The sequence below is a fragment of the Ctenopharyngodon idella genome, chromosome 5 (genome assembly GCF_019924925.1).
Source record: "Ctenopharyngodon idella isolate HZGC_01 chromosome 5, HZGC01, whole genome shotgun sequence".
Classification (NCBI taxonomy): Eukaryota; Metazoa; Chordata; class Actinopteri; order Cypriniformes; family Xenocyprididae; genus Ctenopharyngodon; species Ctenopharyngodon idella.
In genome coordinates, this window is record NC_067224.1 from 818,052 (window position 1) to 837,801 (window position 19,750).

The window sequence follows — 19,750 nt, forward strand, 5'->3', positions numbered from 1 at the left end:
TAACTTGCTGTTCCTCTTGGTTTTCCAGATTCACCTTCACATTTATGAATATAATCTGTATTGTTGATTTAGGTGTGTTCATGCATCACCAGTGACAGCGCATTAGTGATTCCACACGGCTCTCGCAACGTTATGTGCTAAAAGAAGTATACGGCTTTATACCAAAACGGCTTTATACTCCTATACAGAACCATTCATATTATTTCCCTCCATTTCTTTTAGAGTAAGCCCAGTTAAAAGAGAATAAGAAGAGGCAGATAATGCATCTAAATGTCAGGTCACAGAACACTGGCTTAGAGTTTGGAGCTTTCATGGAGGAGCTCTATTATTTGCTGTGTTTAAAAATAAATGCAGGCAACAGACCTATATGACGAACTAGAACTGTATTCAAAGACATTTACAATGACTGAGGACAAACAATGAAAGGAATATTCTGGGTTAAACAGCACAGGCTCTCCAGACAGCCTCTGCATGCTGCTTATTATCACAGACAATAATTGAATTTCAGTGCATATAAACAAATGGGAAACATGTTCAGTAAATAAACTCAGCATGCATATACACTTAAAATACACTGTTTTATACTATAATGTTGTTATGAATGTAACATTTAAATATTACACATCTTAGCATGAGACGGGTGATAGAATCACTTACACTTTATATATATGTATTTGGTTGTGAAGAATAGGCTGTTATGGAATATACTGCCTGTTCGTCCATCGTTGTGTCACAATCAAATTGACTGCATACTTTCACCCCAGCTGTCTAAAGAGCACCATGTGTTACTGCTCTTCACCATATTGCAAAAGAGCAGCTACAAAGACAGATTCCTAGACAATAACTGTAAATGTCAAGTGTGCTGCTCATAAGCCCTGGGCCCGAGACGTCACAGCGGGCTTGTGTTATTCCCATGATCCCCAGGAATTGGCACGCTTATCAAACTGACGCCCTGCAAACCGACTCAACCTGACTGGGACCTTGAGCAACAGATTACCACAGAAGGTCACGGGCAAATAAATGTGTTTCCCCGTAAGTGTGGAATCAGACATCCATACTATGTGTGTGTGTGTGTGTGTGTGTGTGTGTGTGTGTGTGTGAGTGGGTGTGTGTGTGTCAGATGGCATATAATGCATGATAACTGTGAGGTGAATCTGTTTCTCAGATGCTGTAGCCTGACTTTACTGCAATAAAAACAACAAAAAAACAAAAAAACAAAACAAAACAAAAAACACATAGTGGTTATTTCACTTTATACATTATATATATAACAACGAATGAATAAAAATACATAATCATAAGCTGACCAATAATAAATAAATAAATAAACTAGGTGAGTATATAATTCAGCAGCAAAAAGTATGCTAGGCTAATTCTTGAAAAAAAAAACTTTGCACAGTAATTTTATAAAATCTAAATGTTAATAAAAAGACAGAAAACAAAAGTTTTAGCAGCGTGCTGACTGTCGTTACCGAACGCGACGCGCTGTCTGAGTGCTGAACAGAGAATGATTGACAGCTGCAGCAGAGGGAAGACGAGTTTCCTTGAACTTAAATTTAATGATGTACATATTCTTCTGTCCCTCACATGAAGCTATGGAATGGCTTCAGATGACTTTGAATATAGTGCACGAAAACTTAATCGGTGCCTTTGCTCTATATGACTCCCACTTTTGCTGTATAAAAGAGCGCAATTATATATCGCGACAGGCCTAATTTCCGTTTAATTTTGAGACTGTGGCGGGCCGAGATGATAAATCATGTTTATTTTCTAAAATCAAAATAAAACTGAACACCTCAATATTGCAATAAATCAAGGTCGACACAACCTTTTAAATGCCTACAAACTCTCAAGTCTCAGTTAAGCTCAAATGCACAAAAAGGCCATGAGTAAATCAATATCCGTCAAAAAGGTCTCGTCAATATAGCAGATAAATAAAATAATGTTAAGTAAAATTAAATAGTCAAAGTCTACTTGCACTGGACGTGCTGGTTTCGGCTTCATCGCCGGCTGCATGACCTCATTTCATAAATCAAACACCTGCGTTTCAGCAACTACCTGCTAATGCACTCACATTCATGTAAAGTAGCCTTGTTGACAAGTTAGGGTGAGTAAGGGCAAAACGCACAAGATATAGTACCTTCAATGCCCTTAGATGGCAACATCGCTTCTTTATAGCAGAAACAAACTGCTGCAGAAAAAGTTAGGTGCCATGAAAAATGTAATGTGTAATTGCATTACTAAAAATTACATTTACTTGTTCAAAAATGTACTTAAGTAGAGAGTAAAAGTTGCTAATATTTTTGATACTCAGTACAACTACAATATAGCCAAAAATATGCTTAAGTATAGTAACTAATTACATTTACTCAAATACTTTACACCTCTGATTGTAACTATAATATAATAGCATTATAGTGATGCAGGTTGCATCTTAATAAATACATTCATGGAACCATATGACTGACTAATTAATACTTATAATTCAGTGTATAATGGATTATGAATGTGCATTGAAAAAGAAAATGCATGACTTAAAAGTAACTATAAAAAATACTATAAATATGTAACTATAACTGTTCTTATAATGCAGTAGAAGTCTTAATGAGTGTTTAAAAATATGTTTATAAATATAAATGGAGCTATAAGTCATTATAAGTATGGTCTTCATTGAAAGTGTTTTTTTTTTTTTTTTTTTTATAGATCTTCACCATTGTATCAAATTTCTTCTTAAAAAAATGCATGATCTGACATTAATATGCTTGATATAACAGCACCTGAAAAGAGCGCTAGAAATAGCATTTTAAGTTTACTTAAAAACCCAGGGTACAAAACAGATAAATGTACTGATCATATGTGGATTCGTTTCATGGAATGAAGCAGAAAAAAAAAAAAAAAATAATAATCTTTCTATATGGCTAAAGCATTTTTCAACATCCTTTACTCCAAACTCTTGTAAAAATAGCCAAGACAAAATAGTGAACCCGAAACAAACTAGACCATATATTGTCATATCCTTGTATTTACTGGGTTCATGTTTCATCTGTCAACTGTAACTGTTTTCTGTTAAGCTATATGAATAAACCTCCTATAATTCCTCAATGTGAAAGTTCCAGTGACATCATATTCACCTTTTCATTCATAACCGTCCTCCGTCTACTTGAAGGAACGTAACACACATTATGCAAGAGAATTTCATAAACACTCCAACAGACTAAATATTCAAATTGTAAATATTCTGTCAGTGTAACACTGCTGGGCAGGGCCGTCGCGATTCTAGAGGTCTCCACGATTTCAACCGAGGGCTGAATTTGCATGATTTTACTTTTGATGGAAGGTTATGGAAAACTAGCCATATAAAGACCATATAAAGAAAACCTCTCAAAAACCAGCTTAACCAGCTGTGCCATGTTTTAAAACGGTGTGTCAAGTTCAAAGTTCAACTACTGAAAACACGTCTCGACACCCTGCGCTCTTTTCCATTTTGTTTGCATTTCAAAAGCACAAGCCCGTTCCTTCATTTAGCTCACTGCAGTTTTAAAGCCCTCACTATCTGTTATAATATATACATAGACATAATAAATATGTATGCCTATGTCTATGGGACTGTAAGTCAACAAGTTTCAATAAACCATTATTGATTCAAAAAGCTGATAAGGTCATAATAAAAGTGTTAAACAAAAGTGTTACTGTGCTTTAGTAACTGTGTACACTTTACAATTACCTAAATGTAAAGTTTTAAAGGGTTAGTTCACACAAAAATGAAAATTCTGTCATTAATTACTCACCCTCATGTCGTTCCACACCCTGTAAGACCTTCGTTCATCTTCAGAACACAAATTAAGATATTTTTGATAAAATCCGATGGCTCCATGAGTCCTGCATTGACAGCAAGATAATCAACACTTTCAAGGTCCAGAAAGCTACTAAAGACATATTTAAAACAATTCATGTGACTACAGCGGTTCAACCTTAATGTTATGAAGCGACGAGAATACTTTTTATGCAGAAAAAAAAAAAAATAATGACTTTATTCAACAATATCTAGTGATGGGCGATTTAAAAACACTGCTTCATGAAGCTTAACGAATCATTTTTTCTTATCAGTGGTTCAGAGAGCCAAAATCCCATGATTTCAGTAAACGAGGCTTTTTTACGTCGTAAGTGTTTTGAAACTTTAATAGTTCACGTGCCTTTGGCAGTTTGATACATGCTCTGAACCACTGATTTGAAACAAATGATTCGCTAAGCTTCGAAGCTTCGTGAAGCAGTGTTTTGAAATCGTCCATCACTAGATATTTTTGAATAAAGTCGCTATTTTGTTATTTTTGGCGCACAAAAAGTATTTTAGTCGCTTTATAACATTAAGGTTGAACCACTGTAGTCACATGAACTGATTTAAATATGTTTTAGTAGCTTTCTGTGCACTGAAAAAGGGAGTGTCATTGCTGTCAATGCAGACCTCACTGAGCCATCGGATTTCATCAAAAATATCTTTATTTGTGTTCTGAAGATGAACGAAGGACTGACGGGTGTAGAGCGACATGAGGGTGAGTAATAAATGACATTATTTTCATTTTTGGATGAACTAACCCTTTTTTAAATAAGTAAAATGCAGGGTATTGAAGTTATTGATGCACTTAATTTTTTCTTAGGAACCCCCTTGAACTGTCAAGTCCATGTTTTCCATGGAGAAACAACTTATAAATCATACTAAGTAATGCTTTTTTTGATAATGTAAAAATGCAGAAAGTTTTTTTTGATGCGTAGGGCTAGGGGACAGTTTGTACAGTATCATTATGTCTATGCAATGTCGCCATAAAACATGAAAACCCAACGTGTGTGTTTGCATGCATGTGCACGTGTGTGTGTGTGTGTGTGTGTGTGTGTGTGTGTGTGTGTGTGTGTGTGTGTGTGTGTGTGTGTGTGTGTGTGCGTGTGTGTGTGTGTGTGTGTTCACTCACCAGTGTCCTGGTCACAGAGCTGTTCACAGGGGTCAGTTGTCCTCTGACCGCAGTAGTCTCTCACCCACTGGGTGGAGGAGTTGGTCTGGTAGTACAGCGTCAGTTTGGCTGGATTTAACCAGTTGGAGACATCCAGATAACTGCCCATGCTCACCACAAAACTGCTTCCTATATCAAAAAACACAGAAAAAGTTTCACGTTTAGATCTTTTGAACATGACCATCAAGAACAGCACACATCAAATGGTGTAAGATTCATGTTTAACCAATTTTTCACTCAGAAATTGCAAGTAAATTTAACACCTTGAATTAAAAGTGACATTTTGAAGTAGAAATAGTATTTTCTTGTAAATCATATTCCAATATTGTTTTGATTGATTTTCTTTTTACAGTGTAGTTGTCAGGCGCAATAAACAAACTGCTAATTTCCAAATGAGAAAAAAGTATATAAAAATTCACATTAAAACCAGGTCAGAATCTCTTGAAACATCTAAAGATCTCCAGGCGTCTCTCTCAGAGACTAAAACTAGTGTTCCTCCATTATAAAAACTGCTGAACAAGAAAACAGGAAGATACTGCTCTTCAATAACAGCGCTGTCAAAGCCCAGATCTCTCCCTAAAGTTTTATAAATATGTTTCCCCATCAGTTTTGCTCAGGGTGACGCGTACACCTGTCCTGTTCTGCTAATGTGTGAATTCAGCACTTCCCAAAGATAAGGGCGACTTAAATTAAATTGCTTTGCTGCTTCATAATCCTCTCTGTCGTCTTAAACCCGAGAGCAGAGGCTGAACGGGACGTGTGGACGCCTGCCAGACTGACACCCACTCAGGGACGGCCAGGAGCTGCGCAGAGACACAGGGATTTAACACGGCGTGGCAGCTTTTGTGCCTGAACTTTACTACTGCCAATATGACTCGATGCAGCAAGAACAACGCTTCTGCTGGAGAAGAATAACAGTCTAGCTGAACATTCAACAAATATCTGGGGGGAAAAAGCAACACATAACTATACAACACACAATATTGTTCTGTTGGCATACACAAAATGAAGCAACATTGTGAATATCAAATTATTTTATATTCGATGGTCCACTTTAGACATTCTACATATAAGTAACCTTTCTGACTCCATGTTAACCAGCACTCATTAGAGTATTAGACTGTCTGCTTAATATCTGCTAACACTTTCCTCAACAGACATTATACTGACTATAAGTAACTGTGCAACTACATGTCAACTTTTTTGTCTTTCTGATTAAGGCATTCAGTTTGGGCACATCCAGCATTATAATCTATCAAAGGGCTGCAGAATTCAATATCGCCCAGCCCTAATAAAGATCATTATTAACAACCAAATAGTGCTACTGCAATATATACAGTGCCTGTTTCTTTTCTTTTTTTTAATTATTATTAATACTATAGATATAATTCAAATGGATGCACTGAAAATATGTCATGCATTATATTTCTATGCAAGAGCTGCTTTGTGCAGAGCATTTTATAACTGTTAAATATCCTCATAAACAGGAAGGCCATTGCTAAATATACAGCTAAGAGCAGTGAACTGTGTCTGAAATGAGTTTGACAAATGAGTGGGGGTTTCAGTGTGTGTGTGTGTGTGTGTGTGTGTGTGGGAGGTGTTTGTGTGTATGTGTCCACATTTGGAGAAAAAAAAACAAAAACAAATCTAATGACCTTCTGAATACACACTAAGAAACGATCAGCTGCAGGACGTCAGTGAAGAGTTTAATTAGAAACCTGATGCTGGTGATGACTGTGACCTCTTCAAATCTCACACTAATGCAAGATATATTTAAGTTGATATTAATTATACGACGGATGCAGTTATATGCAAAGTGTGGTCTAATGTGAGCGATTTAAAATTTTAGATCATTTGCATAATCCAAAAAAAAAAAAAAAAAAAAAAAAAAACACAACAGATGGAGCCCATGACCCTCAGCAAACCTACCAGAATACATGTGACAGATCACCTAGAAAACATGCTCTCTAAATTAAGATATTTTTAGGTCCTGGAGTGCATGTATAAGTGTGTGTATGAGAGAGAGATAAAACCTCACTTTGGAGAGCTCCTCATACCAGCTACATCTAAAAACAACAGAAGTCTATGAAATGCCACATTAAGATGGCTGTGTGTTAGTTCACTGCAAACAATGCTTTTATTACTTAGTATTTTTGTCTTGTTTCCAGTCTAAATATCAAAAAATTCTTGAATCCAGATGCTTTTACTAGATAAGTAAAATGATATAAGATATTTTTTTCTTGTTTTCTGAGGAAATGAAGCAAAATTATGTGCCAATGGGGTAAGAAAAATAATCTTGTTTCTGTTTGGGAGAAAGAGAAACAAGGTTACTTTTCTTACCCCAATGGCAGATAATTATTTAATTATTCTTGTTTTCTTACCCCAGAAAACAAGAACTTTTTGCAGAGTATGTGTGCGGAAAAACCAAACTAATATCCTGAAATTTCATGACAACCAACTTGATACAGTAATGATACAGTAATAATATACGGCACATATATTGTGGAGGCTTCCATTTTTTGTTGGCTTGTGATTTCAGTTGCAGTAAACTCAATCAATCTCACCAATTTTAATAAGCAAGCCTTGGAAGCCTGTAAGCTTGCCTTCTGCCACAACCTTTCCCCTCATGGAAGCATCAAAAAAATCTAAGATTGGCTTGACAAATGTGTAACTTTTGTTTTAGATTTGTTAAAAAGGGATGGTAACTTCTATTCCTATTCTGAATTTACAGCAATTTTTGAAGTGGGATACCTCATCTAGAATTTATTATTGGGTTGTTAAATCTTTTTCACCCAAACTGTTAAATCTGGTTAGGGCATATAGTTACAGAGTATTAAAATGTGAAGTGCCCAAATTGTCTATTGGAGGTCTGGAGCTTTGCAATGTAATTTTTTGGATTAGAAGAATCCTGATTAAGAAGTTCACCCCAAAGCATTTTTTAAATGGAAAATGAATTATCCTTCTATTTCTACTATTAAAGCATGGTCTGGTATATTTTTGTTACCTAACAAGATGAAAGAACTTTACTATAAAATTCTTCATGATTACTAACCATTTCTTCACAACTCTAATCTTGAAACAATACCACATTTATTTTCTGAATGTGATTATGCAAAGAATTTTCAGAAAGAAGTAGCCTGGCTTATTTTCTCTGCTTACAACAAACTTTTTATTTTTGAAATAATTAATGTACTGTTTTTGATGTATTTATATATATGTATATACACATACATAAGTGTGTGTGTATCGCAGACAGATCATCTCACAGCTTTTATTAACAGTTCTGTACTGTATATGTGTGTGTTTTGGCCATGTTTGTTCTCTGAGGGTTAAAGCAGCTGACAGATGGTCCAGCATCTCTGGACTGCAGCATCAGCATCACATGACTTTAATTGTAGGTTTCTGTAGGACAGAAGATGCTCTTCAGCAGCTGAATGTCTTCTGACCTCTGCTCTCTCTCTGTGACACGCTGCTACAGTGAAGCAGAACAGATATCTCTGCTTTCTTTTAAAATTTTAAATGCTTAGTTCATCTAAAAATGGCACTGAAAGTTTATTCACACAAAACTCTGACGCTTCAAAACATTCATAAAGAGTTCGTAAAATAAATCCATAAGAATCGAGCGGTCTTCTGAAGCGATGCGATAGATTTATGTTTTTGTATTGCTGAAGTGAATCTACTGTAATGCAGTAAAAAGACCAAAGGGTTCCTAATGGTCTTAAAATAAAGTTCATGACATTCTCGAGAGGTTTCATGAGATGCACCAATAGATTGCTCACCGTCAGCGATGAAGTGTTCAGGAACGTGGAGCGTGACCTTGACGGTGAGAGGACAGGACGTCTGCGTGCCGTACACGACCGCCACCACACACGTGCAGACGGTGATCAGTGTTAACGTGGCTTTGCTCATGGGACTCTGTGGGCAGCCTGTGGGAACAGACAGAAGAACATGATTATACAGATCCGTCTCATGCAGTGATTTCACATGACGTCTCAGCTCTTGCCCACTCACCATCACATGGACCCCTCGCTGAGCCCTGTACCTTCCACTTCCAAGAGCTTGTGCTCTTTCTTTAATATACACTACTGTTCGAAGTTTTGGGGTCGGTAAGACTATTTTTCAAAGACGTCATTTCTGCTCACCAAGGCTGCATTTATTTGATCAAAAATACAGTAAAAATGTAAAATATTACTAAATATCTGTTTTCTATGTGAATATATAGTAAAATGTAATTTATTCCTGTGATCAAAGCTGAATTTTCAGCATCATTACTCCAGTCTTCAGTGTCACATGATCCTTCAGAAATCATTCTGATATGATAATTTGCTGCTTAAGAAACATTTATGATTATTATCAGTGTTGAAACAGTTGTGCTGCTTCATATTTTTGTGGAAACTCTGATGATTTTCTTCCAGGATTCTTTTACGAATAGAAAATAATAGCTTCTGTTTCAAATAGAATGTATTTATAACATTATAAATGTTTTTACTGTCACTTTTGTGCAATTTAATGCATCCTTGCTGAATAAAGGAATCAGTTTATTTTAATAATGGTGATAATGATGACAATAATTAAAAAAATAATATATATAGCTGTGAGCAGCAATTATTGGGGTTCAAATGCTTTAAGGCCTTTAAGCACTTGCGTAAAAAGGTGTAATGTTTTAATTTGCAAACCTGTAACTACCTTGATCATAGATGGAAAAGACCATTTACAGGCAATACAGGAAAACATTTACCATAGGAAATATATGGTTTATAAAGCTTTTTAACAGTTAATGAGGTTGACCCAAAAACCTAAGACTAGTTCACCAAAGTTGGTTTTTGAAATAATCTCCAATATTTAACAAATGATTCAATGGACAGCGGCGGTCTTAGAGGCAAAGTTGCTCAGAATGAGGAGTTCTACCATGTGGTACAAATGTTGTGGGCAAAAAAAAAAAAAAAAAAAAAAAATCGCACGATACATGATCCTTTACGCATGTGGAAAACGTGAAGGCGCCCCCGGTGGCCAATTTCTTTTGAATTTCTCACAGGCCTCTAAAGCCATGAGTCAAACAGGCCCAGTGAGTTTCGTTCCGATTGGGTCAAAAACCTAGGACTAGTTCGCAAAAGTAGGGCTTTTTTAAAAAAAAAAAAATCCAAAACACGCAAAAATTTCGATGAGCAAATCTGAGGAATTCCAACGATATCAGACACTTGAGCCTATGTCTAACGCTTCAGGAGTTATGAGCGATTTCATACTTTTGAGCGCTTTAGCGCCCCCGTTTGGCCAATCGGGGCGAGCCTTGGTGACGTTGTAGACGTTGTGAGTACTACCAGCCCTCAAAGTCTCAAGTCTCTACAATTTACGATTTGGTCTGCCTGATCACTTTTAGGGGAGCATGCTGATCCTTGGAAATTTTCACAATTACAATAGGGTTTCAGAGCTACACACTTGAACCCCTAAAAATACAGTGATATACAGTTTATAAATTGAGCCCCTCTAATGTAACAATAACACGAGGAAAAACAAGCGTCCCAAAGTTGTCTGAGGACAGCCTGTCTATAAATTGAATCCTCAAGCTCCCTGTAGAGTGGACGTGGGAGTGAGTGTTTATTCCCATGTCTCAAAGCTCAGTGATGACGATCTGATTTATGTAACATAGAAAGAATAGCTTAACAGCAGCGATTCATCTGAGAGACAGAGGTTAAACTAAAGCTCCTGTCCTCCTCTGTGTGCTGAAACATCCACATCTACTGAGAAATGACAAACAGGGTTTGACAACCTCAGTGAAGATCAGATGCTGTGGATATCCTGCAGGATAAAGTCAAAGAACAGCCTGTAATAATGAACAGGTAACAATTAATACCGCCACCATCTCTGAGAAATGTTATTCTTATGAACAAATTGGAGGCCTTCACAAACAAATAAACTTTCTATTTGTTTTATTCTTTAATTAGCAAAGTTTAAAAGTCCTTGTTAAGACTTGACTGATTTCTTTATGCAGAGAAACAGATAATGGGTTTACATCATTATCCAACATGACTTAGATATCAGAGTTAGCCTGAAAATAATATATAATAACAGTTGCTTGGAAACTATGTGTTATAGAGGGCTTGGAGGGGTGAAATAAAACTTGGAAGTAACTCTCTTTAAGCAAACTTCAAGAAGCTGAGATTTCTGTAGGCTGCATCCAAACATCTCACATATGCTTGTGTTTGTTTTGTTGTCACTCCTCTGAGGGGTCACACCTGGCTCCTTCCTCACAGTGAAACATTCACAGTATCCCACATCTCTTCCAGAACAATCTGTTCCTAGATGTTGCAGTCAGTGTACAGCCCACGATTATTAGCACAATCTCGACTGGAGATCAAGAAGATATTTTCAAAAACCAGATGAAGGACGCTGACCATGTGGATTAGAAACAGTTGGGTATGGACACAGGTAAACAAAAGTGCAAAATAAACAAAAATGAAATGAAGTCACCATCCGGAAGAGGTCTTAAACTTACAAGTAACTGGGCCGCTATCAGACAACAGAAACATGATACTGAACGCACATTATTTCATTGATCTTGGTGTGTATGATGCAAGGTAATACATTTTAAAATAAAACATTATTTGGTAATACTTCACACTAAAGTCCCATTAGTAATGCATTGACTATCATTAACAATGAGCAATACGCCCGTTATATATAAACAGATGTAAACTGATGTATGTACTGTATGTGTGTGTGTGTGTGTGTGTGTGTGTGTGTATAGTTGATTAATCTAGGCTAGTTAATAAAAATACAACTATTCAGTTTTTGATTTTAATGGTTGACATTAACAACTGAAATTAATAAGCGCTTTAGAAGTATTTTAAATTATTAACGTGTTAATTAGCGTGTGGAAATAAAAGAGAGGAGTGATTTATTGAATCTTTCTTGAATCCTTATATTATACGTGTATACTTTATTTTATGCATTTTCAAACAACCGTTACATAAGTGAGTCATTGAATTATTCACTTAACAAATGTGTTCAAAAACACTGAATCATTCAGGAATAAAACACATGTACTGTTTGTTCTTTGGTGATGCAGTGGTTCTGTGATTTGGAACTATTCTCATTGGCAGTATAAAACAATGTGGCAGCACTGTGTCTAAAATGTAAGTTACTTAATACTAATTTACAGACATGCTGTATAGAAGCTATTTCACTCAATTGCACTGCATTATTGTTACTATCCTATAAATGATCTGAAGCAGCCCAGGCCATCATTACTAGTTATAAAGATTTTTCTTTTTCCATGTTGTCTTTTGTTAAGTTATTAATAAAAAAAATGCAGTTATCCTGTATGTTTTTCATCTACTAAAAATAAGCAACTCATAAGAGTAATTCTTTGGGAATCAGGCTCACACTTGCCACACTGTATGTTTTCCTCTGTAGATTTGGTGTTGAAGCATCATTGCACAGTCAATTATTAGTACAAATTAGTCCCTTACACACTAGCAAGAACTGTTATAGTACCTTTTTTTTTTCTTTTCTTTTAATAAGAGCCGAATTCTGAATAAGAAACCTACATTAATTATAAATAAAGTGATGTGGTACAAAAACATTTAACAGGATTGTTTGGAAATGGTTTATCAATATGTTCTTCCAATTACAATGTGTGATTTATTAGAAGAAACACAACAATTGAATGGTTTAACCTATTTTAATTTTAAGTACATTCCAAAGCAACTGTGAAAGTGTTACAATACAGACGGGTCGGAGACAAAGTAGTACAGGTAACGGATATTTATTGAACACCAGCAGAGATAACAGGAGTGCAGGTAAGTGAAATGGTAATCTTGCAGGTGATAGATGAATGGCGGAATAGTGATACGGTCCTTTGTGTTGCAGTGACGAAGATCCTGGAAGACGGGTAGATGGCAGGCGAGGCAGAGCAACGGAGACATTAGATAACTCACACAAAGACAGGAGACACGGAAGGAGACTTGGAACACGCTGGAGACAGGTAAGTAGATTCACAGGAGTCCTTGAGGTAAGCATGACGGTAAGACTTAATGCGAACGAGACCGGACAGTGACTGAGTGCGTGCGAGTGTCTTAAGTACTGATGGTGATTGCCGTGCTGATATAGTGCAGGTGCGTGTGATCAGTACTCGGATGAGGGAGTGCACTGTGATTGGGTGATGTTGGAGCCTGGAGTGTCTGTGACAGGCGTGTCCCTAACCCTAACCCCAATACCGGAAGATATGGTTGAACATGAGTTCAGCCGTCTCCATGGCTGTAGGTAGTCCCTTTAAAGGTGACAAGATTTAGAGAATCTGTCAATAATCACCAAGATACAGGTACAGTTATTGGAAGCAGGTAGGTCGGTTAAGAAGTCAACTCCTAGGTGTGACCAGGGTCTGTTGGGAATGGGCAGAGGATGGAGTTTGCCAGAGGGAAGATGGCGAGGACTCTTCGAGATGGCGCATTCATTGCATCCCTGCATGTACCTTCTGACGTCAGCTGCCATATTTGGCCACCAGAAGCGCTCTTTCAGCAGCGAGAGGGTTTCATTGACCCCAGGGTGGCCAGTGCCCAGTGACATGTGGGAGGAGTGAATGAGTGGAGTGCGCCGTGTCCGGGTGATGTATTGCAAACCTTGTGGACAACCTGGCGGAGTGTTGGTGGAAGCATTGGAGGAGGGCATGGTTTCTTTGGACCAGGTGATCAGACTTACAATGAGCTTTTCAGGTATGATGGGTTCAGATTCTTCTGTGTTTTCCTCAGGATTGTGGACATGAGATAAGGCGTCTGCCTTGACATTGTTTGGTCCAGGACGATAGGAAATGGTAAAGTTGAAACGGGTGAAGAACAGCGCCAGCGCACCTGTCGAGGATTTAATCTCTTAGCGTCTCTAAGATACTCCAGGTTCTTGTGGTCGGTTAGTACCAGGAAGGGAATAAATCCGTTGCAATCCTCCGCCGAACCAGAGAAGGGCGCCGGTTTAGCCATGGGACTGGCATACACAGGCGGTGAAGGAGTGACGGCGGTGTTGGCGGAGGTGATCGCTGGTGGATGTGCCGGTGGATTGGAGGTGAGTGCTCGGCGCAAAGGGTCAACGAGCTCTTGGAAGGGATCCGGGGTGCTCATGCTGGTGTTCAGCAGTTTTGGTCCGGTCTTCTGTTACAATACATACGGGTCGGAGACAAAGGAGTACAGCTAACGGATATTTATTGAACACCAGCAGAGATAACAGGAGTGCAGGTAAGTAAAATGGTAATCTTGCAGGTGATAGATGAATGGCGGAATAGTGATACTGTCCTTTGTGTTGCAGTGACGAAGATCCTGGAAGACGGGTAGATGGCAGGCGAGGCAGAGCAATGGAGACACTAGACAACTCACACGAAGACAGGAGACACGGAAGGAGACTTGGAACACGCTGGAGACAGGCAAGTAGATTCACAGGAGTCCTTGAGGTAAGCATGACGGTAAGACTTAATGCTAACGAGACCGGACAGTGACTGAGTGCGTGCGAGTGTCTTAAGTACTGATGGTGATTGCCGTGCTGATGAAGTGCAGGTGCGTGTGATCAGTACTCGGATGAGGGAGTGCACTGTGATTGGGTGATGTTGGAGCCTGGCGTGTCTGTGACAGGCGTGTCCCTAACCCTAACCCTAATACCGGAAGATATGTTTGAACATGAGTTTAGCCGTCTCCATGGCTGTAGGTAGTCCCTTTAAAGGTGACAAGATTTAGAGAATCTGTCAATAATCACCAAGATACAGGTACAGTTATTGGAAGCAGGTAGGTCGGTTAAGAAGTCAACTCCTAGGTGTGACCAGGGTCTGTTGGGAATGGGCAGAGGATGGAGTTTGCCAGAGGGAAGATGGCGAGGACTCTTCGAGATGGCGCATTCATTGCATCCCTGCATGTACCTTCTGACGTCAGCTGCCATATTTGGCCACCAGAAGCGCTCTTTCAGCAGCGAGAGGGTTTCATTGACCCCAGGGTGGCCAGTGCCCAGTGACATGTGGGAGGAGTGAATGAGTGGAGTGCGCCGTGTCCGGGTGATGTATTGCAAACCTTGTGGACAACCTGGCGGAGTGTTGGTGGAAGCATTGGAGGAGGGCATGGTTTCTTTGGACCAGGTGATCAGACTTACAATGAGCTTTTCAGGTATGATGGGTTCAGATTCTTCTGTGTTTTCCTCAGGATTGTGGACATGAGATAAGGCGTCTGCCTTGACATTGTTTGGTCCAGGACGATAGGAAATGGTAAAGTTGAAACGGGTGAAGAACAGCGCCAGCGCACCTGTCGAGGATTTAATCTCTTAGCGTCTCTAAGATACTCCAGGTTCTTGTGGTCGGTTAGTACCAGGAAGGGAATAAATCCGTTGCAATCCTCCGCCGAACCAGAGAAGGGCGCCGGTTTAGCCATGGGACTGGCATACACAGGCGGTGAAGGAGTGATGGCGGTGTTGGCGGAGGTGATCGCTGGTGGATGTGCCGGTGGATTGGAGGTGAGTGCTCGGCGCAAAGGGTCAACGAGCTCTTGGAAGGGATCCGGGGTGCTCATGCTGGTGTTCAGCAGTTTTGGTCCGGTCTTCTGTTACAATACATACGGGTCGGAGACAAAGGAGTACAGGTAACGGATATTTATTGAACACCAGCAGAGATAACAGGAGTGCAGGTAAGTAAAATGGTAATCTTGCAGGTGATAGATGAATGGCGGAATAGTGATACTGTCCTTTGTGTTGCAGTGACGAAGATCCTGGAAGACGGGTAGATGGCAGGCGAGGCAGAGCAATGGAGACACTAGACAACTCACACGAAGACAGGAGACACGGAAGGAGACTTGGAACACGCTGGAGACAGGTAAGTAGATTCACAGGAGTCCTTGAGGTAAGCATGACGGTAAGACTTAATGTCAAGTCAAGTCAAGTCACCTTTATTTATATAGCGCTTTTTACAATGTAGATTGTGTCAAAGCAGCTTTACATTGATAACTGGTACATTGTTTGGCTGCACAGCAGCTCTTAAAGAATAGTGTCAATGCAGGCAGATCAAAGCACTGTTGAATATCAAATGTCAAGTCAAGTGTCCCCAACTAAGCAAGCCAGAGGCGACAGCGGCAAGGAACCCAAACTCCATCAGGTGACATCAGGTGGCAGACAAGTGGCAAATTGGTGTTAAAATGGAGAAAAAAACCAGGAAGAGAAGAGAAACCAGGCTTAGTCGGGGTGCCAGTTCTCCTCTGGCCAACAGTGCTTTGTTACAATTCAGGTTGCTATCATAAGTCCAATAGGATCGCAACATTAAAAGTATTTATTTCAGTTCCATCCAATTGAGGATCGTATTCATCACGCCGGTATGGACGGTTGTTGAGGAACTGTGTCGTGGCTGTCGTGTCGATGAGGCCTTCACAGGGGATGATCTAGTTGACTCAATCTCTGCTGATACGTCAGGGCTGCGTTGTGGTCGTGTCAAGGTGCAGGTCCTTGGTCTCACCTGGATACGGCCCGGATCCGGTTGACTACGGTGAACCTCGGGATAATGCGAACGAGACCGGACAGTGACTGAGTGTGTGTGAGTGTCTTAAGTACTGATGGTGATTGCCGTGCTGATGAAGTGCAGGTGCGTGTGATCAGTACTCGGATGAGGGAATGCGCTGTGATTGGGTGATGTTGGAGCCTGGCGTGTCTGTGACAGACAGGGTTGAAATAATATAGTGCATTTGGGTTTGTAGGGATTATATAATTAGCTATTGGTACTCACAAATTTACTGTAGGTTTAGGGGTACTAAGAATCATCACTGAATATCACATGTTTATTGTCCACTAATCTAAGATGCACCCTCTGTTTGTTTGTTTGCAAAGTATTAGCTGAGATGACTCTGCTTTTTGAGAGTGAAAAAAAAAAAAAAAAAAAATCTGAGATACTTTTGCTAAAGAAATCCCTATATACTAAAAAAAAAAAAAAAAAAGAAAGAAAAAAGTTAAGCAGTATTTAAATAATGATTCATAATACATAAAGAACCTAATGCATAATGGGAGGAATATTGCCGTGTTTAGTCATTGAACAGTCACTGAAATAATGGGGTACAATGACACATCTTTAAACGTGAAACAGGCTGCAATCACTGTTAAAGACTGCATTAGCATATGTACCAACACAACAGCATATGAACACAAGCACACTCTCTCTCTCTCTCTCTCTCTCTCTCTCTCTCTCTCTCTCTATCTCTCTCGGGTTTCAGAAGTGAACGAGCAAGTCCTTGACGAAGCTTAGCAGAGCTTCACACTTGTGTGTCCTTCACACTTTCATGCTAGAGAGCATCTTTCACACAAAGCTCAGCAACACTACTGGCTGTGCAATGATAGCTCATACATACACAGAAAACATGACAACCACTGATTAGACAAACAAACACATGTAAATATACATATAAAACTGTAGAAACACAGCCCAGTCTGCTTATTTCTGCTGTCTAAGGGCTGTTTATGAATGACCATTTTCAATCTCACAATATAGACAATATATATATATATATATATATATATATATACACACACACAGTTTATATTATGGTCTCTAGATTCAGCTTGGGTGTAACGTTGGTCTACTTTTTTCCCCCCACCTGTTTTATCATCCTCCAGATAAAAATGGCAAGCCTGATCATTTAGTAAAGTATAACAGCACACCTCTCACCAGCTGTATGATATAAGGTCTCATTCATGTCCATGGCACAAACAGCATGGGGAAAGCTGTGACTGAAGTGGGTGGAAGAACTATGAGCAATAACAATAGTGATGCTTGCCCTGGGAGGAGGTCTATAACATCACAGTCTCAAGCACTTTACTAGGGAAAACTATAACATAAGTCCATTTCATGGACTTTCAAGAGCTTTAAAAAAACTAACAGGCAATTTAAATGTGTTGCCTGAAATAATAAAAAAAAAATATATTTGTCAACATACGCAACAACATTTGAATGACCATCAAATGAGAAAGATGCTAACTGCCTGCAGAATGATGTAGTTACTGCATCTACCACCAGGGTTAACTGCACCTGCTAATCAGTGTTGCCAAGTCTGCAGTTTTCCCAAGGAACTGGGCTACTTTAACACTGTTACCATGGGTTGTTTTTCATCCGACCCTAAATAACATGATATTTAGCCCCTGGAATTTGAATTTTACCAAGGGAACCCCATCAAAAATGCGGATTTACACCCCGGAACACGATTTTTTAAAGGGACACCCCCCTGAAACATAATTGGACTAGTTTTGAGTAGCAATTGGGTGTTTTTTTGTTGTGAAAACCTGGCAGCCCTGCTGCTAATCAGCGGTGAGTTTCCCGAAGCCAGCTATGGTCACAAGTTCCGTCGTTATTAACACAATTCAACGGAACATGTGACCAACAGTTGAGTAACAATGCTTTTGGGAAACACACCTCAGAATGTGCACATGCTAACCAGCGTTGTGACTCTCTCTCCCGGTTTCACAGACAAGGCTTAAGCTAGTCCTAGACTAAAATGCATGTTTGAGCTGTTTCAACTGAAAGCAACTTGTGTGACAGATCTTAAAATATGTCAATGTCACTGTTTTATCTCAAGATGCACATCAGAAATGTTTTTTTTCTTTTTTTTTTTTTCTTGTGTACGTTTATAAAAGCTCCTTAAATATACTAATTGAACTAAGGTCTAATCCTGGCTTAGGCCAAGCCCTGTCTGTGAAACCGGGCCTTTGTGTTTGTTTATTATTTATTCATTTATTTAATTAGATAGTTAGTTAGTAAGCTAGTGAGTCAGTTAGTTATATTAAGGTCAAATTAAAACCATAAAGTCTTGGAAATTTGTTACCATGCCTTCATTATAAGTTTTAAAACTACTCTTAGAACCAGACAGTCAGTCTTAAACTATTAAAAAAAAAAAAAATTATATATATATATATATATATATATATATATATAAACGTAATTAAAGGATATTAAGGTCATTAGAGTTCTCAAAAGGAAAGTGTGAGTGAAGTCAGTGAAGAAGATGTGTGAAAAAAAATAATAATAAAAAACATGTAAATATCACTCTGTGACTATTTCTCTTGTGTATAATTGCCAAACAAATTATGATTTAGTTTGAGATATTCAAGAGTATTTATAAATGTTAGCTGTGATGTTAGTTTTAGCAGCACAAATACATGTCAGTAAAAATAATAATAAAACAAATTATCCACTATGTCAGTACACAGTAGGCTACATAATTTGAGATGTGATGGGAATGGCATGAGGTGGAAACAACCCAGACTCATTGGAAAAATATTTCTGCATTTATATTGCTTCTTGCACTTTTTGCATCACTTTCAAAGTGAAATGTCCAGTGAGTGGCAGTAAAAGCGTTTCAGTTTTATCCGACACAGATGAATGTGAATCTGGCAATGTTTTATGGCTTTGTTTCATATCGAGGCAGTTTGGAAATGAAAATTAAAATAACGTACCACCTACCCTAAACCTGACTGATAGTGTTAACAAAAGCAAATGTGAGATAAAAACACATCACAAGAGCAACGCTGTACCAGGTGAGCTTCCAAGCAAGTTTACTGTCAGAAAAGCAATGTGGTACAAACCTCAAAATGTGTTCGTTTACAAATCATGAACTATGATAAAACTGTTTCAAGCTCATAACATAGTATTGTGCACAAAAAAGTCTTAATTAATCGATAATCTGCCACTGTAACCTTTTTTTTTTTTTTTTCTTTTCAAAAATGTCCTGTAGGTAGAGGCACGTATTTCTAAT

The 19,750-nt window shown here is 38.6% G+C and overlaps 1 protein-coding gene across 1 annotated transcript in view; it reads right to left on the reverse strand.

Moving 5' to 3' along the window:
• The window catches only part of LOC127512990 (astrotactin-2-like), a 423,953-nt gene that overhangs the window by 197,049 nt on the left and 207,154 nt on the right, over window positions 1-19,750 (reverse strand). Inside the window, exons 6-7 of the mRNA XM_051894406.1 lie at window positions 8,783-8,929; window positions 4,965-5,132 (exon numbers count right to left, since the gene is read on the reverse strand). Of these exons, the coding sequence (XP_051750366.1) occupies window positions 4,965-5,132; window positions 8,783-8,929 (315 nt within the window). The remainder of the gene's footprint in view (window positions 1-4,964; window positions 5,133-8,782; window positions 8,930-19,750) is intronic.